Source organism: Spermophilus citellus (assembly GCF_964194105.1).
Source record: "Spermophilus citellus genome assembly, chromosome: 10".
Lineage (NCBI taxonomy): Eukaryota > Metazoa > Chordata > Mammalia > Rodentia > Sciuridae > Spermophilus > Spermophilus citellus.
Window position 1 is genome coordinate 130,488,487 of NC_138197.1, and position 27,768 is coordinate 130,516,254.

The window sequence follows — 27,768 nt, forward strand, 5'->3', positions numbered from 1 at the left end:
TAAAGGTTTCCAGTGGGCCTGGGCATTGTGGTGAAGCCAGGACAGTGTGAGCCCGACAGGACAGGCATTGTGCACAAAGGACCCAAGACCAAAGGCAGGATCAGGAGGCACTGCTGGGCTCTCTGTTGGTCTCCCTTAGTGTATGTCTTCCTGAGAGAACCGGTCTCAGCCAAGCAGAGTCCACTCTGGGACTCTGCTGCCACTTCAGATGGACTCTGGATTCCTCTGGAGATGGAAGACCTTGGCACCCTGGCCTCTGAGCCTCCAGGCCAGCCATGGGGGCTTCCTTGAGGTGGAGGACCTGTGCCCTCAGATCCACAGGGTTTTATTCTTGCCCCTATCACCTGCCTGTGCTGTGTTGTCCCTTGTACCAGCCACTTCCCCTTTCAGAGACTCAGCTTTCCCACTTGAAGAATGGAGAGAAAGCTCTACCTCAGGACTAAGGCACCACCAGCTCTTCTCTCCCACATGGGGGCTGCTCTGGCTTTCATAACTGGTTGTCAGAGTGACAGAGTCTCCTTAGAACCACATTTTAAAAGAAGTTCACTTTAATCCTTTTTTCTGAGCTTCATTTATGCTGCCTAACTAACTTTCTCCATGTGATCCCCTGCACTGTGCTAAGTGCCAGACTAAGGGTGGGCCCGATTGGTACCAGGATCCTTGTGTAGGCATAAGCCAGTCACCCATCTCCTCTCTATATGCTCATTCCACAGGTGGTCCAGCTTCTGACCTGCGACCTATTACTGTCACTGCGGACAGCACTCTGGCAAAAGCAAGCGGGGGTCAGCCAGGCCCTGGGTGAGACCTACCATGCATCAGGTGCTGAGCTGGCTGGCTTCCAGAGGGACCTAGGAAGCCTGCGCAGGCTGGCGCACAGCTTCCGCCCAGCGTACCGCAAGGTAAGGCATAGAAGCTGGGGGTGGTGGGCAGATTGGGTGGGCTGGGTGCCCTGTGTTCCTTTGTTCAGCACTCACTGTTGAGTACCTACTGTGCCCAGCCCTGAAACACAGCATGGAGCAACCACACTCTTATCCCCGGACAGGGGCAGCCCATTGAGTCATACCTAACCAGTTAGACACCAGGTGGGAGGACTTAAGAGAGCAGGGAAGCAGGTGGGAGGCTCCTGGTCCTGGCCACATGGGGTCTGCCCCGACTTTCATAACTGGTTGTCAGAGTGATAGAATCTCCCTAGAACCACATTTAAAAAGTTCACTTTAATCCTTTTTTTCCGAGCCACTGGGGGCTTCATTTCTGCTGTCTAACTTTCTCCATGATCCCCGCTTGGCACTGACTACCCGCTCTGAGAGGAGTCTCTGAGGACAGTTGTATAACTGAGCTTGCTGGACTCGAGTCATTTCCTTGTTGATTTTTATTGCTAATTAGAGTAAAGTATTAGACATTTTTTGTTCTTGGTTTTCAGAGATGGGGTCTCACTATGTTGCCCAGGCTGACTTCAATCTCCTGGGTTCAAGCAACCTGCCTGCCTCAGCCTCCTAAGTAGCTAGTACTACAGTCACATGCCACCACACCTGGCTTATATTAAACATTTTAAAAATATATTTTAATTAACACATATATTTTAGTAACTGTAGATATTTACTGGGCATAGAATGATATTTCAGTATATCTGTTTAATATGTAATAATCAGACCAAGGTAATTGGCATATTCCTCACCTCAAACATTCTTTATGTTGGAATCAACATATTTTTTTTTTTTTTTTAAAAGAGAGAGTGAAGAGAGGAGAGAGTGAGAGAGGAAAGAGAATTTTTTAATATTTATTTTTTAGTTCTCGGCGGACACAACATCTTTGTTGGTATGTGGTGCTGAGGATCGAACCCGGGCCGCACGCATGCCAGGCGAGCGCGCTACCGCTTGAGCCACATCCCCAGCCCGAATCAACATATTTTTATCTGAATACTTTTTTTGGCAGGGAGGGAAATGGCAGGGGGGGGAAAAACAAGGAATTGTTTATTTTGATAAGAAATGAAATTGGCATAGACCACCTGAAAAGAAGTTGTAAGGCAAGAGAAATTTTCTTTTTGTCTCTCACAGTCAGTTCCCCACTTACTCACACTTTCTGTCTCACACATATGCATGTTCATATACAAATGGGCAAGGACAGCCTCTCAACTGAATTATTTTCTAAAAATCTGAGTGACAAGTTAGGTATGGTGACTCACACCTGTAATCCCAGCAATACAAGAGGCTGAGGCAGGAGGATTGCAAATTTGAGGCCAGCCTCAGCAATTTAGTGAGCTCTGTCTCAAAATAAAAAATAAAAAGGTTGGAGATATAGCTCAGTGAGATAGAACACTCCTGGTTCAATCGCGAGTAGCACCAAAAAAACCCTTTTTTCTTTTCTTTTTTTTTTTAAAGAGAGACCCTGTCAGGGACAGGGGAATGTACTTTATTAGAAGAGCGCAGATAAGGAGGTCTCCAAATGAGGCTGCAGCCATGAAGGGTACTCCTTACCCTAAAGTGCTGGAACACCCTTACAGGGTCACATTGGCCACTGTGTGTAGCAAACCAAGACAGACACAGCAGACAAAATATAATCACCAGAGAACCAGTTCTTACTGTGGAAAAGAGAAGTGGCCCTGGGATCTGGATGACACCCAAAGTGCCTTGTGGGATTCATTCTGGCCAACCCTCTGGTCTGCTCACAGCATGGCTGGCATTAAAGGCCTCCTCTAGAATATTCTGTCCATTCACCTCTTCATGCTGAGGAGACTTCAGTGGCTCCCCATTGCCACCTAGCAGCTCCAAAGATGAGATATGAGGCATAAAAGAAAAGCTGGGATTTTAAGAAATTAGAGACCAAGGGCTGGGTTCAAGTTTGAGCTAGTATCAAGTTTGTGTGGCTCAGTGGTAAAGCACTTGCCTTGCATGTGTGAGGCACAGGTTCGATCCTCAGCACACATTAAATAAATAATAAAGATACTGTGTGTTCAAAAAGAAAGAAAGAAATCAGAGACCTAGACTTGCCCTCCTTGTGTAGTGTTCCTATTTATCTAAGTGATGCAAACTTATACCTGGAAATCTCTGGTCTCTTCCTTTCTGAAGAAATAGAAGGAAACAGGACACAAACTTGCTACCAGCTCAGCTGTCCCCTTCACCCCTTCCATCCCCACCTGCCTTGTCCTTTTGTCTGTCAGGCTGGAGGCAGCATCTGGGGACCTTGAGGCTTCACCCAGGCTGCTTGTTCTTAGAGCCCCAGAGGGAGTGTCCGGGCCCTTTTCCTCTCGCTTATCTCTTTATTCCTACTTTTGCTTTTGCTCTGTTCCTCTTTCCTGCTGTTCATCCAAGTTTCTGATTTAGCTTGGGGACAAGAGAGGTTGCTTTCAGGGGTGAGCAAGATAGGGTGGCATGGAGAGGAGAGGGAAGGATCATCAGGTGCCAGATGAAATGGCTCAGGGAGAGGTGTCCACTAGGGCCTGGAGAAGCAAGAACCCAGGGCTTGACTGTGTGTCCCTCCTTACTCTCCAGGTGTTCCTGCATGAAGCCACTGTGCGCTTAATGGCAGGAGCCAGCCCTACCCGCACTCACCAGCTGCTGGAGCACAGCCTGCGGCGGCGCACCACTCAGAACACCAAGCATGGTGAGTCCTGCGGGGGGGGGGGGGGGGGGGGGGCAGCCCAGCCCAGTTCCAGCACCTGGCAGGGTGCACTCTGCCACCTCTGAGCCCCATCGGTGGTGTGAGAATGAAAGGATCCCCAGAATGGACTGGGTGTGCTGGGGGCATGGACAGTAGTTGAGTGGGTCCACCCTTGAGGGAGGCTGGGCATGGAGTTCCAGCACAGGAGCAGGGGTGGGAGACCACAGGTTCTGTCCCCACAGGCCTTAGCTTTACAGCACCAGGCAGGTTAACTCCCCATGTGTGAGCTAGGGAGCGTGCTCACCTCACATGAGCATGGGGTTCCAATCAGTGAGTGCGGAAATCCCCATCCCCTGAACAGCACCTATATGTTCTCCTCGTTCCCACAGGAGAGGTGGACGCCTGGCCTGGCCAGCGAGAGCGGGCTACCGCCATCCTTCTGGCTTGCCGCCACCTTCCCCTCTCCTTCCTCTCCTCCCCGGGCCAGCGGGCTGTGCTGCTGGCTGAGGCTGCCCGCACGCTGGAGAAGGTGGGCGACCGGCGCTCCTGCAGTGACTGCCAGCAGATGATTGTCAAGCTGGGAGGCGGCACTGCCATTGCTGCCTCCTGACCACAGGCTCAGCCCACCTCCCTCCACTTCTCTCAGTCTCTTTCTCCCAGGCTCATCCTCTCTCTCAGGCCCTGTCTTCCTCTTCCCTCTGTCCTTTGCCCTCCTCCCTCTGAGCTGGAGGTGAGCCTTGTCCTCTGAGCTGTCTACCTGCTGAGGCTTTTGGACCACCTCAGGCCAGAGAGCCCCTGGGCTGCTGTCAGTAGACACCTGTGGTCCAGGCCCTAGCAGGCTGAGAGGAGAGGCTGTGAGGCAGAAATGGGGGTGTCCCTTCAGTTGAAAGCAGCAGGGGACACTGCCAAACCCATGCCTCCAGTCCCAAGACTCTCCGAACATCTCCCCTTTCTGCTTCCTTGTTTTTTATCCGGCTTTCTCTCTAGGGGACGAGGTCTCTGGGCACCAGAGAGCACTTTGCCCTCAGCACAGTGCCCAGCATGCCCCTCCCCCTTTTTATACGAATGTTTTTATATCTTTGTGCTTGGGGCTGCCGTGATGCAGGGCAAAGTTGCTGTGGCATCTTTTATTTCTTTCCCTGGGTTTGCATTCCCTCCCCTGTGCCTGACTAAGCCAGTTCATTGTTTTCTCGTCATTATGCGGGACAGCCAGGGAAGGAGGGGAACCCAGCCCTGGGGAGGTGGGTGGGAGGCAGGGGTTGGCCTGGGGATGGATGAAATAATGTTGGCATTATTTTTTAATTTTTTAAAAAATAAATGGTATCTTATTTAATTGTCCTGTTCCTTCCCACTCCCTTACCCCCTGGGATGCCAGCCCAAGCTCAGGGTGGGCCCAGAGGACTGGAAGGGACAAAAGCTGCCTATTAGGCCTGGGGACCAGGGGTCTTCAACATGATTCCTCAGTTCCTTCCTACCCCCACCCTAACTCCTACCTCCATAGTATATTTTTATCCCTAATTCTTGTCTTGAAAATAAGCCAGGGTGGCAGGGACCAGCCCCAAGCCCCAGTAGCAAGCTCCTCCTTTGGGGGTGGGTATTAGGAACAAGGTCCCTTGCCTTGATGGGGCTCCTAGGAGGAAAAGTCTTTTTCTAGATCCCCTGGCTTAGGGTGTCCCTGGAGACACTATTTCCCCAGGGCCTCCTGAGAGACTGAGCGGACCCCTCCCTTGCTTCTCATCCCTTCAAGCTGGTTGGGGCAGGATAGGCAGGAGCCCCAACACAGCTAGGGAGTGCACACAGCAGGGCCCCTCATATGCTTGGACCCCAGCCCCCTTTCTATCTCCTGCCCTTCCCCCACTGTCACTATAATTTATGGACCCTGCCCACTTGGGCAGCTGGGCCTTTGTGTCATGTGTATATACTGTGCCTTTTCTCATTGTTAGGGGTGGGAGGGGTTTGTTTTTCACTGAAAAGGGGGATACACCTATGGTTTCCTTGATGTCAAATCATTCACCATGTCCTGGACCTAGGTTATTCAATAAACACAGATTGGTACCACCTAGCACAAGGTGTATGAGGGTCTGTAGTGTGACTGCTTAATGACTGCCAATTGGCTGCATGGCTCGGCTGACAGTGGGCCAGGGAAGAAGGCCAGCTTGCTATCTCCAGTCGAAGACCTTCCTTGCCTGCCAGCATGCCTGTCCCCTTTCTTCCAGAGCCTGGTATATGCTCTAAGAATGGTCCAAGGCCTGGGATTAAAGGGTTCTGGGAAGTATTGCTGGAGTCACTGTATCCAGGTACCCTGGATGTACAGCTGGGTTGGCTGACAACAGTTCTTTGGGACCTGGAGGCGGGAGGTTCCCAATGGATAGGCCCCTCCTTTGTTTGCCCTTCCCTGAAGGCAGTGGCCCTCTGAAATGGCTCACTGGCCTGCAAGTCAGACCTGAGTCCAGCTCCTGTACTTCTCAGCTGGGTCCAGTAGTGGATCCACCTAAGGAGGGAACTGGCCTCTCAACCCCCACTTCCATGGGTAGAGAAAAGGGTTGCCCATCCCTGCCTTCAGTAGTCCCATAAGCTTGTGGGCCAGGTTCGAATGACGTAACACATCATACCTTGTGCCAGACCAGTGAGAGGCCAGGGCCAAGGCCATGAGAAGCATTGGGATGGATGGATTGGATCTTGAAGGTGGAGTCAGGGAAGTCGTGGAAATGAGCCTGGAGCTTAACTGCAGTCCAAAGCTGGGCCCTGTTCCCCTGACCTAAGAAACAGCTATGAGCCATTCCCTTTCCTGAAGGGCTATCGCAGCAGGCCACACTGTCTAAAGGAGTACAGCAGCTAGGAGGGTCCAGCTGCAGCAGGTCCTGTCCAGAGTTACAGGGTCAGCATATCCAGTAGTGGTCACTGCCAACAGCTGTAGCCTGACTCTAGCAGGATGAAGATAGAGGCTCCTTGAGACTGAGAATGAGGGGGAAGGATTGTGCCTGCCTCCCAGCCCCGCCCAGCCAGGGCCTGTGTCACCATGGTGGGTGGCCTGTGTGCTCAGAAACCTGAGCCTTTTGTGAGTCTCAGCAGGTTCCATGACTCAGCACCTGCCCCCCCCCTTACACTGCTGTGGGATGGAGTGCCCTAGCCCCCTGTCTCCCTACCCCAAGTCTCCCCCGACAGGCCTGGAGATCCTTACTGCTGGCAGGACCATGGGCTCTGGACTCTGTCCTGGAACTTCTAGGCCTTGATTTCTTCAACAGCTTCCAATAGGTGGGGGCCTAAGACCAGGCCTCCCATGCCCTGGGGCAGGCGCCCCTCACCTCCAATACACATGTTCCCCACACTGCTTGCACTTGCCTTCCCACCAGCAGACCACCTCGGCAAACCAACATGGGAGGAACCTAACCTGGGAGTCAGCCTAGTAACCCCAGGCAAGTTATTTAGGTCCCAAGACCTCAATTTCCTTGTCTGTAAAAATACACCCCCATGGGGCTCAAACAGTATACCCCCTGGGGAACACGGGAGGGAAATACTCAACTGGGTGTCACTGGATGTCTGTCAGGATCACACACCTCAACTGGCTGTAGTGCAGTACTACCCCCACAACAGTACCTGGCACCAAGGAACTTGGGAAAGATACACACAGGCTGCTAGCAACGCCCTGGGCCATAGCCAGGTACCAGGAGCCCTCCTGGCAGGAAGGAGGAGAGCTGGCAGTGCCAAGCATGTGCCCTGTGAGTGGGGGGCACTGCCAGTCTCCTGCTCCAGCATCTATCCCAGAGCAGCTCCTAGAAGAAGGCACCTCTATCCTGAATACCAGATGTAGGCATGGCCCGCCACCATTAAGGGAGTGGCCCTAGGCCAATCTTGTCAAGCAGCTCTCAGGGGCTGGCCCAGAGCCAGACAATGTCAGTGAGGATCCGCCAAGTTTTGCCAAGTCAAGCTGTTAGAGCAGGTAACCAGCTGGGGGGCTCACCTCCAGTAAAAGGCACAGATTCCCCAGAGAGCCCAACAGCTCTCTCCCTGTGCCCGGAACTTAAGATGACTGAGGTGTAACTACCTCCCTCCCAAGACTCTGACTGGTGTGGGTCTTAAGAGTGGCATTCAGCCCTGGCCACCCTCTCCAGCCACTTCTCCCTGGCTCCCAGCACAGCTGCCCACCAGTCTACCAGTGATCCTCTGCTCTGCCCTTTGCCAGCACTGCTGTCTATTCAATGACTGATGCTGCCATCAGCAGGAACCACATTAAAGGATTTATTTACACGAGGAATCCGGGGCCTGTGGACCCAAGGATGGAACCACCGGTCATACCAGTAGGTCTTTTCTCAGCCCTGCAGGCTCCAAGGCCCCCAGTCTAGTCTCGGTGGATGCCCGCGTTGGGCTCCTTCCGTGCCCTGGGGCCCTGGACCAAGCAGTCGAGGGCTTCCGGCTCTGCCTCCGTTGGGTGGCCCAGCTTCACACAGTGACCTCGGTTTTGCTGTTGGTGCTCAGGTGCCGGGGTCCGCGGCCCGCACTACAGTAAAGGCCTGGGTGCTGCACGCTGAAGGCCTCGGGCAGCTTCTCCACGCTGAACTGGCGCCGCGGCGCGTGGCCGGGCCTCCGGGGTGCAGGAGAGGCATGGGCCGCTAGGTGGCCGCGGGGGGCGGGCCTGGCCGGGCGCCCGGCGGTCCAGGCTGCGTAGGGCCCCGGCGGAGCGGGGCCGGTAGGGGCCACGTAGCCCGGGGGGGCCCAGGGGCAGGCCTCGAGCAGCGCGGGCAAGTCCTCGGGAGGCCTCGGGGCCCGCGCCGGGAGGGTCCGCGGGGCCGACTCGGCGGTGGGAAAACGCTGGTAGAAGTCCTGGGGGGCGGCCTCTGCGGGGACAGTGCGGGACCCGTCAGGCTGCGCGGCGCGGGCTCCGCAAGCCCGGGAATCGGGCCGGCGTAAGGGGTCCCAGCCCCGTGGCTGGCCAGGGGCGGGGTCAGTGACAGGCCGAGGGGGCAGCCGATTGGCTGCGTGGGGGCGTCCCGAGCGCGGATTGGCCGAGCCAGACTGGCTGGGAACCCCGCAACTCTGCGCCGGGAGCCGAGCCTTGCGGTAAAGAAACTCGGGGGACCCGGGGCTCTGGCGGCCGCGGCAAGCATCGGGCCACTCACCTGCCGCCTTGAGCGCGGCTGCCTTGAGCGTGGCGTACTTGGCGTAGTCGGGCTGCAGCGTAAAGTTGCCGCCTCCTTGCAACCGGGGTCGGCGTGGGGGCGCGGGCGTGGCGGACCCCAGGGCGGCGTTGTTGAGGCGTTTCTTGTCTGGGAAAGGGCGGGGGAAGTAAGGCGAGGCTCTGCGCCAACCCGCGCGCTCCACCTGAGCCACCCCGCTTCTTGGCCCCCTCCCCAAATGCAGCTCAGTAGAACCTTGGGAATCGCTCTCCGGGGCGATCGGAGCCTGTCTTCCCTTCCCAGCAGAATGTCCAGCTCCTGGAACGGGGCCTGACTCTGAAAGCCATCAATGGCAGCCAGCCCCGAAGGGTGCTACCCTAATGGACGGCTCGCCAGCACGTTAGGCCTGAGCCAGGTGCTGAGTCCCAGGACCAGCTCCCCGCAGAGATGGAACCTAGTTGGGGTAGCGGGGCCTGCCAAGTGCTGCCTCCCTAGTGAGAGGCTGAGAGAGGCTCCAGACCCCAGGGCACAGAGCCAGAGCCTGAGAACCACAGCCCCAGCCAGCAAATCCTCAATCTGGAGCCTTCATCACAGAATCACAGTCTCTGAGACTTAAGTTGTAGGAGGGTCCCTCTCCACCAAGGGCAGGTGACTGGCCTGTCCAGCAGCACTCACACACCTGCAGAGGCAGGCAGCTCGTTTCCAAGGGGAAACAGCAACTAGGAGCCTCCCTTCCCCAGTCAAGCGCCCAGCTCCTGCCCCTCTGTATATCCCTTCCCGACCACACCCACCGCACCGATGCCCCCCTGGAAATTAGCCAGTACTGGCCCACAGCCTACTCACCTGTGCTGTTGTGGGGGGACCCTCGGGGAAGGCCATCTCCCATCTGCACCTGGACACAGCTACCCAGGGGTGGGCCCAAAGGTGGAGGCAGTGGTTCCTGGGGGCCGGGTTGCTTCAGAAGTTCTGTCAGTGTCCTGTAGGGACAAGGTAGTGAGGGGTGGCCCTCTCAATCCCCCAGTCAGCCAGATTCTGACCTATGAAAAGCCAGCCCTGGCAACCACAGTCTCACTGTGTGGCCTTGGGCAGTTTGTTCAACTTCCCTGGGCCTCCCTCCCTTTCTCCTATGACTGACCTCAAATGCCAACCAGGCACTACCTGTTTGCCTCACTTTTGCCCCCAAGATGACCACCCCCCAAGGGTCAAAAAACTCTGATGGGGTCACTGTAACCAGTACCACCTTGTTTTCAGAGGCTCCCTTCTTTCCCCTCCCTGGAGCCTGCTTTCTAAGACCCTCCCCAGTTGAGCCCACTGTCCCAACACAAGTTCCTTCTGCCTGCAATATCCTTTTCTCCATCTCCTTCTGTTAAACATCTATTCATTCTTCAAGCCCCTTGAGTCCCTCCTGCTCCAAGAGACCTTCTTTACCTGCCTACCTCCCCTCCTGCAGCAGGGGCTTCTGCCAGGACCTGAGGCTCAGTAGTCAGCACAGGGGAGGAAAGACCATGACCGTGGTAGGGGGAGTCAGGAGAGCCTCCATTGGCAGCCTGGCACCCAAAGGCTCTGTGACCTTGGGCAGGCGTCTCCCTGGGTACCCAGGACACCCAGCCCCCACCCAGCTGTGACAGTGTCTGACAGCCTTCCCCACAGCCAGCTTCAGCCCAGCTGCCTGCAAGCACCCGAACCCATGATTTTCTCCCACTCGGCCCCACCCTCCTTCTGGGACTGGGGCTATGGTTGATTCATGAAGAGGCACATGAGGACACCTGGGGTGACCAAGGGTTGACTGCAGTGTGTCAGGGCCTGAAAGTGTCTAGTACCAGCCTGGACCAAACTTCCTGCCCTGCCCTCTCCTCAGTGCCTCACTTCTGTGGGGTCATCTCTGTGCAAGAACCTCTAATCCAGCTCTCCCTGCAACCAAGCACTCATCCTGCCTCCTGGCCTTTGCATAAACTTTCTCCAAGTGCTGGTTCCAGTACCCCTCCAAGCTCTCTGAGAAGCCTTCCCCAGCCATCAGCCCCACCAAGGCAGAATTAAGGGTGAGGCTTTGACGCAGGTTCAGAACACATGCACTCATGAGCCCAAGTCCTATTCAAGGACTCCCCAAGGAAAAAAATAAAAGAGAGTCAGGGTACCCACAGAAGGGAAGGGGCTTGGCTGAGGCTAACCAAACCTGCAGATGAAAAAAATTCCAGGTGAACATGTCAGTGAGGCTGCCCCAGCACCCTCCTACGCCATCATGGCCCTCAGCTTCCACTGTCCCTCCCTCCTCAAGGACATGCCCTGTCCTCCCTGCTGCTACCTTTGCCCAGCATGAGGGACACCAAACTCAGGAGGCCAAGCTCCAGACCCTGCAACATACAGGATCCAGCCAAAAACCACATCCCCAAGGCAGCACAATAGTTGAGGAGGAAGGCCAAGGCCCCAGTCCCCGTTGTGCCCTATAGCTGTCTAGGAGTGCGTGGATTAAGTGGCCTGGGCAGCAAGGAAGGCCTCATACCCTGCCTGAGGCCAAGGAGGTGAGGCATCCACATCGGTCCCATCAGATCATGGGGTATTCTCTCTATTGTCACTTCTAAATTCTAGCCTGTTGTATGATGTGAGCAGTCCACATGCCCAACTGGGACTTGGATGGATGAGGGCACAGGCAGGCAGTGGAGGCTGCTAGGTGCAGGTGAGTATAAGTGAGGGGTGGAAGCCAGGCGTGATGGCACATGCCTGTAATTCTAGCAGCTCAGGAGGCTGAGACAGGAGGATCGCAAGATCAAAGCTAGCCTCAGCAATGGCGAGGCACTAAGCAACTTAGTGAGATGCTGTCTCTAAATAAGATACAAAATAGGGGGGCTGGGGATGTGGCTCAAGCGGTAGCGCGCTCGCCTGGCATGCATGCGGCCCAGGTTCGATCCTCAGCACCACATACCAACAAAGATGTTGTGTCCGCCAAGAACTAAAATAAATAAATAAATATTAAAAAGAAAATTCTCTCTCTCTCTCTCTCTCTCTCTCTCTCTCTCTCTCTCCTCTCTCACTCTCTCTTTAAAAAAAGAAAAAAGAAAAAAAAAGATACAAAATAGGGCTGGGGATGTGGCTCAGTGGTCAAGTGCCCCTGAGTTCAATTCCTGGTACCCGACCAAAAAAAAAAAAGTGAGGGGTGGAGTGGGAAATTCCAGGGTCAGGACACTGAGATTCCCATTGATACCATCCAGTGAGGAAGAGAATCTGGGTGCAGTAGTCCCCACCCCAACTAAGCTCAGAACTCACCATCTAGCCTGCCCTCCAAACACAAGTCTGTTCCCTTCTTCTGTCTCTTGTTTTTCTATACTGTACCAAGGAGTTAGCCAAGCAGGGCTCTACCTCTGAGCTACATTCCCTCTGAGTTACACCCCCAGTCCTTTTTATTTTATTTTTAAAATTTGAGACAGGGTCTTGCTAAATTGTGAAGGCCATCTTGCAATCTCCTGCCTCAGCTTCCTGAGGTGCTGGGACTATGGAACTGAGCCACCATGCCTGGCCTTCGGTCTCCTTTTTATACTGAGGGAGACCTTGACGTTCATCTAGGGGCTAGTGAAAGGGGCAAGCTGAGGCTTCTAAACCTCAGGAAGGTCAGGCCTGAGTCCCAGCTGGGGGGGTGGAGAGATGGATGAGAAGTGGAAAAAGAGAGGGAAAATGGCAGAAGCAGGAAGGAAGAAGCCAAGCTCCCCTTCTCTTCCCTCTGCCAAGACTCTCAATAGAACTACAATCCTGTCTGCCTGGCAAGTGAGGTTTGGGTCCCTGCCACCTCGCTGGGTATGGGTCTTATGCCCTCTCCAGAGGCTGGAACTGCGGGAAGGGCAGCCCAGGGCCTGGCACAGACAGGAAGGTCAAGGGGAGACAGAGCAGTATCAGGTTATCTCCTCAGTGACGTGGGGGTATGGGGAGAGAGAGAAGGGAATAAGCCAGAAGAAGGGCGCTGTTGAGAGGACCAGAGGGGCAAAAAGGATGGAGGCGCCAGGGAGTGGCCTCCGGGCAGAATGGGCTGGGGAGGGGTGGCCGGCGCGCTCACCTGGTCACCGTGCGCCGTGCGCGCGGGCTGTGCGCCCTCTCCAGGCCCAGGCGCGCCCCGATGCCGGCCAGCACTAGCAGCGCGGCGACGCCGCACACAGCGTAGACAGCCGTGTGGCTGCGCTCGCGGGCCGGGTCCCGGGGCGCCGCGGTATCGCGGGCGCGAGCAGGCGGCCGGCCAGTCTGCACCCAGGCTGGTGTGTCGTAGTTGGAGCAGCGGCTCTGGTCAAGGCGACGCGGCCCGTCGTGGCAGCAGAAGCGGTAGCCACACGTGCCGCAGCAGAAGCTGTAGGCGCCGGAGCTGCAGTTGAACGGCGGGTCCCACTGGCCCATCACGTCGTAGTAGCCGCGGCAGCGGTCGCCGCCAGTCGGGGCCGCTGCGCTCGCAGCCACCGGCTCCTGCGCCTCGGGGGCCCCAGCGCGGCTCGACGGCGTCCGCGCTAGTAGTAGGGCCAGCCAGAGCGCGAGCGCGAGCCGCAGCCCGGCTGGACGGCGGCCTCCAAGCAGTCCCCGCGCCTCGGCCCGCTCCATTGGGTCCGCGTCTCCTGCTACTGCGCTCAGCGCATGGCCGGGCGCCGCGGCTCCCTCCAGCCGGGCTCCTCCGACCCTCGGGATAGCGCCACGCCGCTGTTCCCGCGCTGGCTCGGAGCGGACGCCTCCTGGGCTGTCGGCGTCCTCCAAGGACCCAGGGCCAGGTGGGCTCAGTCCGGAGCTCGCGGGATGTACCTCCAATGGGCGCGTCCTCCTCCGGGCTCACCTCGGACCCGAGCCGGCCAGGGCGCGCCCTGGGATTCCGGCCCCCGGGCGGGGCGGCGGGCGCTCCCCTGCGCGCGGGCTGCGACTTCTCCCCTGCCCTGTGGCTGTGCGGGTCCTGGAGCGAGCGGGGACTGCGACCGCCGGACACTGCTGCCTGCCCGCCGCCCGCTCCGCGCTGCCCGCGCTCTGGCTCGGGCTCCGGCTCCCGCTCGGCGCGGGCTCGGGCGGGCGGGGGAGCGAGCGCGGGCGGAGGGCGGGGGCAGCGAGCCGGGGGCGGAGCGCGGCCGCTGCGACCCGAGGGAAGGGCGCGGCGGGGCCGCGCACCCGGGCTCCCACCGGGCCCGTTCCCAAGACCTCCCCAAAATATTCCTCAGATATTCGGGCGCCCGAGGAGGCTCAGCTTAAGGCTCCCAGGACTGTTACCTCGGACATCGCGCCCGCGACCGCCGACTCGATTTTACAGGTGCGGGGACTGAGGCAGAGATCAGAGCAGCTCTGAAGAGCCCCGGGACGGTCGGTGCACGACACCGCCTCCTTTCGGTCCCCCTCCGTCAGTTCTAATTGTGACAGGAAGAAGGTCCCTTCCCCTCTGTAAGCCTTGATCCCCCCGCCCTCAATACAAGGGGAAGGAAAATCCTAGCGGAACTGCGGCGGAGGGGCACGTCTGGGTCTCCTCCGTGGCCCCGGTTCCAGAACCTGCTGGATGCTTGGCTGGGTTCCTCAGTGTTGGGGATGGCCTGCCTAGAGTCCTCCTGTGGTCTTCCCGCTTCCGAGGTGGGATGGGGAGGACACTGGGCCAACCTCTGCCTTGGGAGAGGAGGGCTGGGCCCACTGGGAGTCAGAGCCAGTGGAACCTGGCAACTCCAGTAGGACTCTCAGGTCCTTTCCCAGGCCAGGGGAAGGATGGAGGGGGAAGCGTCAGGAAGGGGACCCAGCCTCAAAAGCAAAACAACAAAAACAAAAACAATTCTTCCTGGAAGACATTCTGAAACACAGAGAGGGCAAGGACTGGGTGTGCAACTCACCCTGTGTGCCCCACACAACTCAGGCCTCTGTCAGTATTTGCTGAATGACTGAATTCGGGATGAAATGTCTCTACCCTCTTGTTTCAGTAAGATGAAGAATTTGGGCATCTGAGGGTCCATTCTGCTCTCCTTTCCATCTCCCTTCATGGCCAGGATCAGCTTATGAAAGTGAAGAAGGTGGGGAAGAGGAGGAAGGATTTACATTTTAAGGAGGATCATCCTTCTGCTGCCTGAGATGAGGGTCTGACAGGCTAATTTCAGGTATTAGTGGGCTAAGGCAGGAAGGAGGGTGGCCTTGTGCTCAGAATGTCTCCTTCTGCCCAGGCTGAAGACAACTGCCCCCTCCCTCCACACCACACACATCCTATTCAGCCCTAGAGACCCCACCCTCATTAAGACTTTCCTTATTATAATTTTAGAAGAAACAAAACAGAGGAGCAAGAAATGAAGCAAACCTGCTTTAATCCCATCACCAGAAAAACAGCTAAAATATATCACACTTTACATCCTATTTTGTAACTGCTTTTTAGTTTGCTCTTTACTGTCCTTCAACTTTTTGTTATTCTGTTCGGAACTTCATAGCTGTGCTTTCTAGAGCATCCTTTTCTTACAGGGTTTTCCTAGAAATGGGAACAGTGGCACTAATTGCTCTGTATTAACGCTCCTGCCACATGCTACCAAGCTGCCCTCCAGGTTGCAGAGGCTCTGGGGACAATGCTGCCCCTGCTCCCGTATTGCTGGGCACTGGGTTTGAAGAGGCTTGTCTCTGCCCCTTGGAACTTTGGCTCTTTCTAGGAAGGGTGACCCTATTGGGTCCAGAGAAAATATCCCAAGGCTCTCCCTGTCACCTCATGGATCCCTCTTGCCCCCATTGTCCTAGCACTGGATCTTCTCAGTATCCACCCCATGTTGATTCTGATCAGGTTCTGCAAATATCTGTATATAGTGACAGCCATTTGTCTGATGAAGGAGCTGGATTCCTGCCCTCCAGCCACCCAGGGACTGAAGTCTGACCCCACCCCAACACACAAACACACAGCTTTCTCCCCATCCTAATCTGATTCTCTGGATTCTGTGGTCAGTCATCAACTACAGGTGCCCACATCTAACCAGGTCTGTGCCAGGCACTTAGTACCCTCCCTCTTCAGTGCCTTGGGGAGTGAGGGGGGAGCAGGAAGGTCAAACCCCAAAGACATTGCCTAGTTGACTGGCAGAGTTCTTGGGGGGCTGGGAGCGGAGTCTCAGCCTCCCATCGCATTCTCAGGCACCTCTCCCTGTCCACAACCTACCCTGCCTTGGGAGTCCCAGGAAATCCCTGGGCCAGCCCCCACCCCGTCACTATCCTTAAGGCAGAACCTGCAGGCAGCTGGTGCTGCCCCCCCCCAGGTGCCAGGCCATGTGCCAAGCAAGGGGATCTAGAGATGGTGCAGCCCAACTGAGGAGTGACCCTTTTGCCCTGGACTCAGGGATCATGGCACAACTTAAGGGCACCTGCCCCTTGTCTCTTTTGCCAGCCCCCCCAAGCCTGTGTCACCAAAAAATCGTCCATTGATCCAAGCTTAAAATAACCCCTGGCATCTGCAGTGAGCCCCGCGGGGCGGGCAGAGGAGCTGAGTCTCTGCGCCTGAAGGGCACCTGCCCCGCCCCCAGCTCCCAGTGCTGGCAGCTTGACTGTGCGGGTGTCTGAGTGTGCTCATGGATGAAAGTATGTGGGGAGGGGGCTGGTGTGACTACACGAGGGCCTTCCTTGCACCATCAACACACATGTGCACCTCTGTGTTCATGTGAATGTGCCCAGGCACACGTGTTCTTCCCTCCCTGCCTGGCTCTGGTTGTGGGGTACTGGGAGTCCTGAGTGGGGGTCCTGACATTAGGGACGGTAGGGAAAGCCCATGCTGGGCCTCAGTGTCCCCATTTTAAATGGTGGGTGATCAGTCTGCCAGCTCTTCCCAGCCCTGGGGGAGAAGGTTTGGGATTTCCTAGAGAGAAACCCAAGACCCAGAGAGGGGAAGTGACTTGTTAGGACTGGCACACAGCCAGGAAGAGCCAGAATCTGGCCTGTGACCTGCACTGAGTCCCAATCCTACTTTCTGGACAGTTTGGTAAAAGACAGCAGCTGGAGGGCCCTGACTGCACCAGGGAAGTGTTTCCCACACCCCCAGTGCACAGGCCCTGGCCACCGCAGGAGGCCCCTGGCTTTTTGAGCAGCTGTTCTCTTCCTGAAATGCCCCTCCAGACCCTCACACTGAGAGCTGCTCATCCTTCATGGTGGAACCTGACTGACCAGGTTGGGATTTTTGCTCCACTAGGGCCGTACCACCTTTCTAGGTCTCAGCTTTCTCATCTGCAAGATGGGCTGCTAGTGACCCTTTGGCAGGGCTGCAGGGAGAGGGCAATGGACACTAGACAGGGAAACACCTGGGTAAACATGGTCTTAAGAGAACCCCCACTGCAGAAGATGAGATTGTGACAGTGGATGCCACTGGGAGGCAAGAAGGGCCTCATTCCTCAACTCACTTTCTTCCATTTCCTCTGTGATGGAGGCTTACCCAAGAAGCAGGGACTCTGGGGACCATGGACGCCCTGCTAGAGCAAATGCAGGCACCAGGAGTGGGTCTGGCGGGAGGGCCCACGGTTGCCTTTGTCTCCTGAGAGGCAGTTCGTGACTCAGGCTCCAGCTGCCCGTGGGAGGGAGGGAGGGGCGCCCGAGCTCCTGAGGTCTCGAGAGAGCGGCGGGATTGGGGGGCTGGGAGCGGAGTCTCAGCCTCCCGTCGCGTTCCCAGGCACCTCTCCCCGGCCACAATCCACCCTGCCTTGGGAGTCCCAGGAAATCCCTGGGCCGGCCCCCACCCCATCACTCTCCTTAAGGCTCCTCTAAAGTTCCCAGTGAGCGGGCAGGGCTGGAGCTGGCCATCAGGACCTCGGCGCGGGAATGCAGACTGGACGGGGCTTGGCGAGGTCGCGCCGCGCGTCCACCAAGTCACCGGCGCCCTCCCCACGCCAGCCCTCCTGCTGGGGCACAACTCCCAGGTCATCAGCGTCCTTCGCCCCCTCCCCCACACCTGGCCCGAAAGTTTGGGGTAGTGGCCCGCATCCGGGAACCTCCCGACTCCCGCTGCAGTTCTCTACGCTAAGACTCTGACCCTCCGTAGTCAGAGGTCAAGGGCGACAAGCAGGTGCCTGCAGTCTTGGTCCCGCCCGCCCATCATCGGTCCCTCCCTTTTTTCTCGGCCCTGGGCCTTGACCCCGCCCATTTCCGGCTACCTTGAAGCGAGAGTCCCGCTGCCCAGCCTCTTCTTGACTCCGGCCCCACCCACCCTGTTCTGAACCCCCTTCCGGTGTCCGCGGGTGGTGGTCAAAGTGCCACCCGTGAAGCTGACCGCAGGAGCCGTACAGATAGACTTTCACCTGCCCTAGATTCGCTGCACCGTCCTGGGTCAGGGGTTGGATCCCAGATTCTCTGCAGTTTATGAAAGTGGAGGAGATGCTCAGGGCTCCCCTGGGTTGGGGGACTCCTGTACAACCATCAGTCACCGCCACCCCTCAGCTCTGCCTTCTGCAGAGTCCCAGGAGGAAACCGCATAGGCTGAGGACATTTTCTTCCAAGGCCCTCCCGGATTCTCCCCGCGACCCTGGGCATTTGTTCCTATTGAACTCCAATTTTTCCTTTCCCCAAGCTGGTGGCATTCCCTGACCCTGGCCTGCATGCCACATTTCCTCTTTTTGAGCCAGGTGGTCCTCAGGAGTCTCATTTTGTAGATGTAGAGACAGGCCCAGAAAGATGGCACTAGCTTCTAAGGACAGTGCTATGTTGGGCCATCACTAATGAGGCACGAGGTGAGGGGTCAGGCCTTCCTCTATGGCTGCACCAGCTGGGCTTCCCTACCCCCACCTTAAGCCCCCAGCCCTTAGCTGCCAGGCAGGAAGTGAAAGGGGCCTGCAGGAAGCCCCAGGAGGAACCGAGACTTAAGCCTGCCCTGCCCCCACTTGCTAGACCCTGAAGGCCTTGTGGAAACCAGGCCCCCTTTAGGAAAAAATGGCCAGAAACAGGCTAGAGTGACCAGACTGCTTCTGTGTTCCCACCTCAACATGTGGTCTTTCCAGAGTGTATCTTGGATCCCTCTTATTGCTAAATGAGGGAGAAAAGTCTTTGAATAGTTATAAAAACAAGAGGTGAGGCCTGGTGTCAAAATCTGGAACTGGTCACTCCTAAGGAGGGAGCCTGGGCCTGGTTACCTTCAGCTCTGTTCTAACCCAGCCCACCAAAATTGTGGGGGGGGGGTGTGGGGAGTTGTTTGCTTTGATTATTTGTGTATGTGTTATTGTTGCTTTGTGTGTATGTATGTGTGAGTGAGTGTGTGTGTGTGTGGTACAAGGGATTGTACCCACATGCTAGGAAAACACTCAACCACTGAGCTACACCCTCAGCCCCTTTTCTAATTTTTGTTTTGTTTTGAGAAGAGGTCTCCATAAATTTCCAAGGCTGTCTTCCAATTTTTGATTCCTGCCTCAGCCTCCAAAGTAGCACCACCACACTCACCTAATTGCAGTTTTCATCTTGGACCAATACCCCTCTGAGCCTCTCTTTTTCCTACCTGCAAAATAGCACATCCTCACTCTTGGATTGTGAAATGGTTCAGATTTTTCAGGAAGCAACTCCACCAACAGAGGCCTTTAAAAGGTCAAGGCCTTTATTCCACTGTCCTGGAAAAGTCAGACTAATGCAAAGATTTATGCACAAGAAGGTGCTCAGTGCCTTAGTTACAATAGCAAAACCAGAAAATAACGAAATACTCAGATGGAAAACTTGACAAGTGTTGAAAGCCTTATTGGGAAGTGTTTCAAGACAGAGAAACTTGCTACATATGATGGAACAAGATGCGATTGTTTATGTATAAAATGACTGCAGTTATGTAGAACAATATGTCATATATAAAGGCTGGTGTTGCTGGATACAGGTCAGTTCTCCAGAGACCCCACCCTGGATTGTCCTCTGGGACTTTCCCCCGTCTACAACATGCATACCTTGACTTTTTTAATAATTTTTTTAAAACACAAATTCCTAACTACCCTCCAGGCATGGTTGTGAAAATCAAATGTAGTATCAATGACAGTGTGAAGGCTCCTTAGAAAGTCACACCTCGCTCAGAGGTCAGGAGGCTGATCTTGTCTGGGCCCTTTCAGGGCGGTGACACTATGCCCGTCTTTGTTTGCCCCTCCACTGGGACTCAGAGGTGCCAAAGGTTTGCATGTCTGGGCCCCGGGGGGGGGGGGGGGGAGGATTCACTCACCCTTTTCACCTTCAGAGCCTAGACCCTGACTGTAGTGATGAAAGTGGGGTGGGAGAAAGGGTGGCCAGGAACAGCTCAGACTCCCCAGGCCCTGGATGGAGGGGGAGTGTAATCGCTTGGCCCACACTCTGCCACTTACTGCTTGCCATCTGATGACTCCAGTCACCTGACTTCCTAGGAGTACTGGTATCTAAAATGGGTTCAGAGAGGGAATACTGGGCAGAGATTAGGATATGAATTTCCAAGGTCCTGGGGCTCCAAATGCCACTGTCCACTGTCTTCTGAGCTGGGAAAGCAGTGGGTGGGAGGGGCAGCTGCAAGGCAGCTCTGGTGGGCAGCTCAGGGACAGGCAGGCAGCAAACCTCTGGTGCATGGAAAAGAAAGTGGTCAGGGTCCTACAAAGGCAAAAACACCTTCTGACTCCTAGTCCAGTGCTCCTTCCAAAAGTGCTAAGTTGCGACAAGTTCCCAGGTAGTTTTCCCGGGCGAGGGTGACGTTCAGGTTCACTCTCTTGTAGGAGGGCAGGCAGGAGAGGAGATGGCTGGCTGTGAGTGTACAATGTGGTCCAGGAGCCCACAAGATGAGCCCAGCTCTTGGGCCTGGACCAGAGCGAGAAGGGAGGACAGGCCATAGAGGGAAAGGCATTCTAGGGATCTCAGGTCCATCTATCTGGTTCAAAGCCACAGGACTGCCCTGACCTGTGTATGAAGGTGTCTCCTGTAGGCCCTGGGCTGGGCCCTGAGCAAGCTGACCGTGCCATGCTTGGGAGTCAGCTGGGTCCTGGGCAGCCAGAGAAAGCTTCCTGACACGGTGTCCCTCAGCTTGATCTTGGAGTCTAGTTCTGGAGGCTGTAGACCCTCCTGGGTGTGGGCTGTAGCTCTAGAAGCTGCCACCAGGGTAGAAATGGTATCTTAGGTTCTAGCAGATTAGGCCAAGCCCGGGTTGATGCTGGGATGTAGATACTCAATAATCAGCACAATTATGCACAATTTTTTGGGGGGGGTACTGGGGATTGAAGTCAGGGACACTCAACCACTGAGCCACATCCCAGCTCTATTTTGTATTTTATTTAGAGACAGGGTGCTGAGTTGCTTAGTGCCTAGCCATTGCTGAGACTGGCTGTGAACTCGTGATTCTCCTGCCTCAGCCTCCCAAGCCTCTGGGATTACAGCTGTGTGTCACGCGCCCAGCTTCCTGGTTATTTCTAAAAAATAATCTTGAGAGCAGGCTGTAGCTCAGTGATACAGCATTTACCTAGTATGCGTGAGGTCTGGGTTCCAACCCCAATACCACACATACACACACCAAAAAAAATTTAAAAATAATCTTGCACTAAATCCCAAAGTGAAACCATCAGCTGGTTACTCATTGCTGCCACTTGCGTCAGTTTAAAAGCAGAATAACTCTGAGAGCAAGTGTTAAAGAAATACAACCCTGGCTACAAATTAAGCATCCTCCTACTTGGTCTTCTCTTCAGATTCATTTGGCTTAATGGTCCCTTCCCTATTGTAAAGGAAAAGATCTCTTATTCATAGTAACTGTATTGGTCGGATTTGCATTATTATAACAAAATACCTGAAGCTAGGAAACTTTAAGAAAATGGGTTATTTAGCTCACAGTTCTGGAGGCCTAATCATATCTAATGATGACCTTCTTGCTGGCCGAAATACAAGGTAGCAGAGGGCATCACAAGGCAAAGGACAGGAAGTATATATTGTGTGTCTCTTCTGGTCTCTCTCTTATAAAGCCATGAAAGTTCAATCATGATTGTCACCCAGATGACCTTGTCTAATCCTAATCACGTCCCAAAGGCCCCACCTCTAAATGCCACAATCAGATTAAGTTTTCATCCCCTTAATAATATCTCATGATGGAAATTAAATTTCAACACATGGAGCCTTGGGGGACACATTCAAACCATATCCCAAACCCGCAGAGCTAGTCATTCAAAAGCACTGGAGCAGAGAGGACCTTTAAGAACAGTCAAAGTTGGCATGGTCTTAAGCAAAAAGCAAACACACAAACAATTCCAAATGGCTACACCCTGTGATCTGTAGTGTCTGTAGGGTTCAGCGGGGAGCACTCTGGCTCCCAGGAAAAGGGCAGGTGGGTGCTGGAGTGAGGAGCTGAATTCAGTTCTGAACCCTTGTGGCGGGGGGACACTGATGCAGGACAGGGGCCCCTCCTGTCCTCTCCACTGCTATTGTTGCTCAGGGCCAGTGGTCTTGGTGGTCACCAGCTCAGTGGAGCCCAGCTCTGTGGCTGGCACAGGGATACTGTGGCCAGGTGGGGTGCTGCCTGGGTCTTCTCTGGGTGGAGACCAGATGGGAGCTGAAGCATCCAGGGTTTCCGTCGAGGGGATGATGACATTATCCAGGGCCTCTGGGGTGGGCAGGAACATGGGGATATGGAGTGTCAGGATTGGGTCACAGCGGTCCCCAGAGAGATAGCCCTCTGTAGATGAAGCACCACTGTGGCCTGGAGGGGTGGCACATGACAGGCCCTCAGAACAGGAAGGGCTGAGTCCAGAGGCCTGGCCAGCTGTGGGATGCAGACTGAGGGTGATGGGTGGGAAACCCCGACTGGTCAGCCCACAGAGCCTCACATGGGCCCATGGCCCCCCTAGGCTCCCAGGAACCGGGCCTGCACCGGGAGACTTTCTCCTTGGGTCTGCAGGGCAGTGCTGTCCCCTACTTGGGTCAGGGCTGGCGCCTGTCCCTGCTCAGGAGCAAACTCTTCCCCTCCCTCAGTCTGGGACACCCGTCACAATACTGTCTACGGGTTCACACCTCCTCTGCTCCCAAGGTCCATGACCCCCAGCGACAGGCTCCACCCCAGCCCGTGTGACCCGCTCCATAGGACGGTACCTTCCCTTCTCCCAGACACGGGACTCACCGTCCTGGCCTCCGTCTGGGGCCTCTAGGGAGGCCGTCCTGCGCCGCCGCTGCCATCTCCAGCTCATCAGAGCCACCAGGGCCAGGGCCAGGGCGAGCGCCAGGCCCAGCAGCGCGGGGGCGCCGAAGAGCAGCCCGGGCAGGGGCAGCACGGCCTCGGCCCCAGCGCCCACGGACTCCTGCGGCTGCAGCGCCGTCCCGGGCGCCTGGCTGCTCAGGCCGGCTGCTGGCGCGTGCGGAGGGGAAGGGGAGAGAGGACGGGGGAACGAGGGGAGGGAGCGCAGGCCGGAGGGAGGCGAGGCTGGGGCACACGGGGCGGGAGAGAGAGGGGCGGTGAGCGCCTCGCGGTGCGCGCTGGTCCCGCGGGGCCCCCGACGCGTCGCCCCGGGCCTGGCCGGGTAGGGGGCCCTGCGGCGGGACCCTCCCCAGGCCCCTCCCCGGGTGCCCGAGGCGAGCTGCGGGGGTCGCCCCTTACCGCGTCCAGGCTCGGGCGTGCGGAAGAGCCGGCAGGCCACGCAGAGGCGGACCAGCGGGTCGAAGCACTGGGCCTGCACGCAGGGCGTGGGCGCCGGCCCGTCCCTGCCCCGCACGCTCCTGGCCCCGCGCCGCATGGTGCCCGGCCTCCGCCAGCTGCAGGGACGGGTCCCCTGCTCAGCCGCCAGGCCCTCCCCTGGGGAGGAAACCCAAGGCCCCACCCTCCGGCCCGCCCCTGCCTGCTGGGGTGGGACGGCTGCGGTGGGACCGTGCCCCCGGGGCCCCAGGGCCCGCGCCCTAACCTTCTCTTTCACCTGCGCTTCCTCCGGTCAGCCACTCAACCATCACCCCAGACGCCAGCTGGGTGGGCCCTCTGCCGGGCCCGGGGGTCACACCAAAGCCCGCCCTTGGCAGCCCAGGGAAGGGACTCCCGCTGTCAGCCAGCGGGTGCCACAGATGCTCCCACCAGCCCCTCCTGACTGCTCTTCTGCCCTTCCCGGGACATCAAACCCTCCGGAGTGACTACCTTGTACCAGGCCCCAGTCAGCTGTGTGGCGCTCCCACTTGGGGGAGATGGAGGGAGACAGACCATGCCTCAAAGCACGTCCAAACTGCCAGGCTTGGTTCTCCACCCCCAACCCCCGCAGTCCCCTGCCTTCTCTGGAGGCTTTGCCCGCAGCGGGGATCCAGCAACCAGGTGCCCAGGACAGCGCAGGAGTTAGTGGGTGCAGGGCCAGGCCCAAGGGTCACCAGCACAGGTTACCATGGAAGGGAACGGGAACAGGAAGGTTTGCGGGGGAGGTGATGATGAGAGGTGTGGCAGACCGAGTGAGGTCTAGGGAGCGGGGCAGTGTGGAGACTGGAGACTGGTGTGAACAAAGGTCTGGAAGCCTAACAGAAAGGCCAGGAGTGCCCGGCCCAGACAGCCAGGCAGGGGCCTTGCTTGGACCCAGCTGGAGGACACTGGAGAGCCACACAGAGTGTCCCGTAAGATCTGCATGGAAGTGAGGAACCTGTGGCCACCCTGACTCCTCTTCCCCAGACTGGAGGCTCTCACCTTTGTTTTTGTTGTTGTTGTTGTTGTTGTTTTTTAATATTTATTTTTTAGTTCTCGGGGGACACAACATCTTTGTTGGTATGTGGTGCTGAGGATCGAACCCGGGCCACACGCATGCCAGGCGAGCGTGCTACCGCTTGAGCCACATCCCCAGCCCCAGGCTCTCACCTTTGTGCCCCACCAAGCCCAAAGAGCTCCCTCCCCCAGGCAAGGGCTGGAGAGTACCTGGAGAGGTCCCAGCTCACCTGGAGCACAAGGTTCAGGTGTGCCATTCAGATCCCAAGCACTCAGGCTGGGGTGGGCACAGAGTGCACAAGGAGGAGTATCTCTCTAGGGGCCAGGAGGGAACTTGTGGGGGAGGGAAACCTGTAGCAGCTAGAAGGGGGAGGGAAACGAGCTTGGCAGATGGGGACCATGGCACGGGAAAGGCCTGGAGAGGTTAAGGGGGCATGGGTTCTGGAGACAGGCATGGCACTGCTATGGGGAACCCTGGGAGAAAGGAGGGAGGGCCTGGGCTGCGGACGGATGGGCTGACCCCCAGCACCAGGCCTGCAATGAGGAGCAGGAGGGTTGGGTAGGGGCCTCTCAGGGCTGTGCTCTATTTAGAAGGACCCTCCTCTCCTCTGGCTGCTGGAGTTGGAGGTAGACAGAGCAGCAAGGAGACCGGGGGTCATGGTCCAGGCTGGGGATGAGCCTAGTGTGAGGGGAGCAAGGCTGGTCCCTGGGTTTCTAGCTCAGGAGAGAACTCCCAGGGGGCCCACCTTGAGGGGCCCTGGCCCACTGCCTCTCTGTCCCCTGCCCATGGGCCAGCAACTCCGTGGCAGGAAGGTGTAGGCGGTGGGGCAGCTGCAAAGGAGAAGTGGGTCTGGGAGGTGGGTGTGGGTGTGAGTGGGTGGATGGCGAGGCCAGAAATCTGGAGAGGAGCCAGGCCAGCACAGCCCTTCTTGTGGTACAGAGGGATGGGGCAAGGCCACTCTCACCGGTCACTGTTGGTGCCACTGTAATAACTTGCTATCTTTAGGGACACAGAGCTCTGTCTACATACCAGGCACCTCACCTGGCCTTTGAGCCAAACACTGGGGCAGGGCTGTCTGAGACTGTGGGAACCCAGGAGCAGAGCACCTGTCTATGGGAGAGGGTGGCCCAGCGGGGCCAGGGCTGGGATAATTCACATGAGCTAAGCCAAGGATGCAAGCCTGCGCTGGGCCTCCATTCCCGCAGGGGTAAGAATGGGGCTGCTCTGCCTCCTCCAGCAGAGACAGGGAGGCCACCCTCCAGCCTCGCTGCCACAAAATAAAGGTCCCTTACCTTGGCTGGAGAGGGAGGCCAGCCGCCTGGAGGGACAAAGCAGAATTACTCATTTGACACTAATGTTTACTGGGTGCTTCCTTCGCGCCCACACTGAGCTGGGGGTGAGGGACAAGGCAAGGAACAGCAAAAGGCCTGTGGGGTTAGTGTCTCTGTGCCTGACCTTGGCTGAACCTTTTCACTTGAGCTTCCTAAATGGGTGGGGGTGGGGGTTGTGGTAGGCCCTGAATCTCGGCTTGGATGACTGAGTGGTTAAGAAGAGAAATTTCACCAATGTGGGAAATACAGGTTACACCTCAATTTTTTTTCTTTTCATAGCTCCTAAGTCAAGTTTACCAATTTCCTTTTTTCTTTGCAGTACTGGGAATTGGACCCAGGGGCATTCATCCTCAGTTTTTGAAATTTATTTTTTTATAATTTATTTAGTGGTATGAGGGATTGAACCCAGGCATGCTTAACCACTGAGCCACATCCCCAGCTTTTTTTTTTTTTAATTTATATTTTTATTTTGACACAGGGTCTCACTGAGTTGCTAAGGGCTTCACCCAAACTGGCCTCACACTTGCATTCTTCTGCCTCAGCCTCCTGACTAACTGGGATTGCAGGTGTGCACCAGAGTGCTTAGCTCTGTGTCACTTTTTCTCCTTCCTTCCTTTCCCTCCCTCCCTTCCTCCCTTCTCTCTCTCTCTCTCTCTTTCTTTCTTTCTTTCTTTCTTGAAGATTGAACCCAGGAGTGCTTAACCACTGAGCCACATCTCCATTTCTTTTTTTTTTTTTGAGAGAGGGCCTCCCTAAATTTCTTTTTTATTTTTAAAGAGAGAGTGAGAGAGGAGAGAGAGAGAGAGAGAGAGAGAGAGAGAGAGAGAGAGAGAGAGAGAGAGAATTTTTAATATTTATTTTTTAGTTCTCGGCGGACACAACATCTTTGTTGGTATGTGGTGCTGAGGATTGAACCCGGGCCGCATGCATGCCAGGCGAGCGCGCTACTGCTTGAGCCACATCCCCAGCCCGACCTCCCTAAATTTCTGAGGCTGGCCTTGAACTTACAATCCTGCCTCAGCCTCTTGAGTAATGAGTAATGGGGATTCCAGGTATGCACCACTGCACCAACTACCTCCACCTCTCTGTTACTTTTTGATTGAGAGATGACACAAAGAGTTAAAGTTTCTGAAGTCAGTGTAGTTCTTACAAATTTTCATTGTTCCTTTAACAGCTTGGGTCTTGCTGTGTTGCCTAGCTGGGTCTCAGATTTATGAGTTCAAATGATCCTCTCACTGTGCCAAGTTTTGCTTTTTTGCTGTATGGGGCCTACTGGCCCTCTAGCTATTGAACCCGGATACATTGTCACTGAGTTACACCCCTGACCCTTGTTAGTTTTTATTTTGAGACAGGGTCTTACAGTGTTGCTCGGGCTGGCCTGAACTGTGACTCAAATGATTTTCCCTTGGCCTCCTGGGTAGCTGGGACTACAGGCAAGTGCCACCATGCCCAGCCCCCCATATTCCACGATTTAAAAAAAATTTTTTTTAAGTTGTAGATGGACACAATACCTTTATTTTATTTATCAATTTTTTTGTGGTGCTGAGGATCAAACCCAGTGACTTACATGTGCTAGGCAAGTGTTCTACCACTGAGCCACAAGCCCAGCCCTCTCCCCACTGTTTTAAAAACAGTTTTTACCTTAAATAATTTGATATTATGAGTTCATATCTTTTCTTTTTTTAAATTTATTTTTTAGTTGTACACAATACCTATGTTTATTTAATTATTTTTTATGTGGTGCTGAGGATGAACCCAGGGCCTTGCGCTTGCTAGGCACGCGCTGTACCATTGAGCCACAACCCCAGCACCGAGTTCATATCTTTTCTTAATATTTATTTTTTAATTGTGGTGCTGAGGATCGAACGCAGGGCCTCACCCGTGCTAGGTGAGCGCTCTACCGCTGAGCCACAACCCCAGCCCCTCATATCTTTTTTTTTTTTTGGTACTGGGGATTGAACTCAGGGGCACTATACCACTGAGCTGCATCACCAACCCTTTTTATTTATTTATTGTATTTGCTTGTAATCACAGGGGCTCAAGAGGCTGAGGCAGGAGGATCACCAGCCTCAGCAACTTAGTGAGGCCCTAAACAACTTATCAAGAATCTGTCTCAAAACAAAAAAATAAAAAATGGTCTGGGGCTGTCATTCAGTGGTTAAGTGCCCCTGG

At 55.7% G+C, this 27,768-nt stretch overlaps 3 protein-coding genes across 5 annotated transcripts in view; 1 reads left to right on the forward strand and 2 right to left on the reverse strand.

Annotated features, from left to right (window-relative positions):
* SREBF2 (sterol regulatory element binding transcription factor 2) overlaps positions 1–5,639 on the forward strand; it is a 62,915-nt gene extending 57,276 nt beyond the window's left edge. The window contains exons 17-19 of one of the 2 annotated variants that reach the window (XM_081311414.1): positions 714–899; positions 3,489–3,600; positions 3,987–5,639. In XM_081311414.1, coding sequence (XP_081167540.1) covers positions 714–899; positions 3,489–3,600; positions 3,987–4,207 — 519 coding nt within the window. In that variant the 3' untranslated portion in view covers positions 4,208–5,639. The remainder of the gene's footprint in view (positions 1–713; positions 900–3,488; positions 3,601–3,986) is intronic. The other variant, XM_081311413.1, reaches the window with a different exon arrangement.
* Positions 5,640–7,828: 2,189 nt separating this feature from the next.
* On the reverse strand, positions 7,829–14,127 carry SHISA8 (shisa family member 8). The gene is made up of 4 exons (XM_081310001.1): positions 12,754–14,127; positions 9,555–9,688; positions 8,715–8,861; positions 7,829–8,432 (listed from the first exon to the last, which is right to left on the reverse strand). Exons 1-4 carry the CDS (start codon positions 13,281–13,283, stop codon positions 8,038–8,040), a joined length of 1,206 nt encoding a protein of 401 aa, XP_081166127.1. The 5' UTR covers positions 13,284–14,127; the 3' UTR covers positions 7,829–8,037.
* A 4,478-nt stretch (positions 14,128–18,605) lies between these two features.
* On the reverse strand, positions 18,606–23,473 carry TNFRSF13C (TNF receptor superfamily member 13C). Of its 2 annotated transcripts, XM_081310003.1 has the most exons (3): positions 23,194–23,471; positions 22,720–23,019; positions 18,606–22,206 (listed from the first exon to the last, which is right to left on the reverse strand). In XM_081310003.1, exons 1-3 carry the CDS (start codon positions 23,327–23,329, stop codon positions 22,025–22,027), a joined length of 618 nt encoding a protein of 205 aa, XP_081166129.1. In that variant the 5' UTR covers positions 23,330–23,471; the 3' UTR covers positions 18,606–22,024. The 2 variants fall into 2 exon arrangements, with proteins under 2 accessions (XP_081166129.1, XP_081166128.1); XM_081310002.1 differs by having other exon boundaries at positions 22,720–23,473.
* Positions 23,474–27,768: the final 4,295 nt, after the last annotated feature.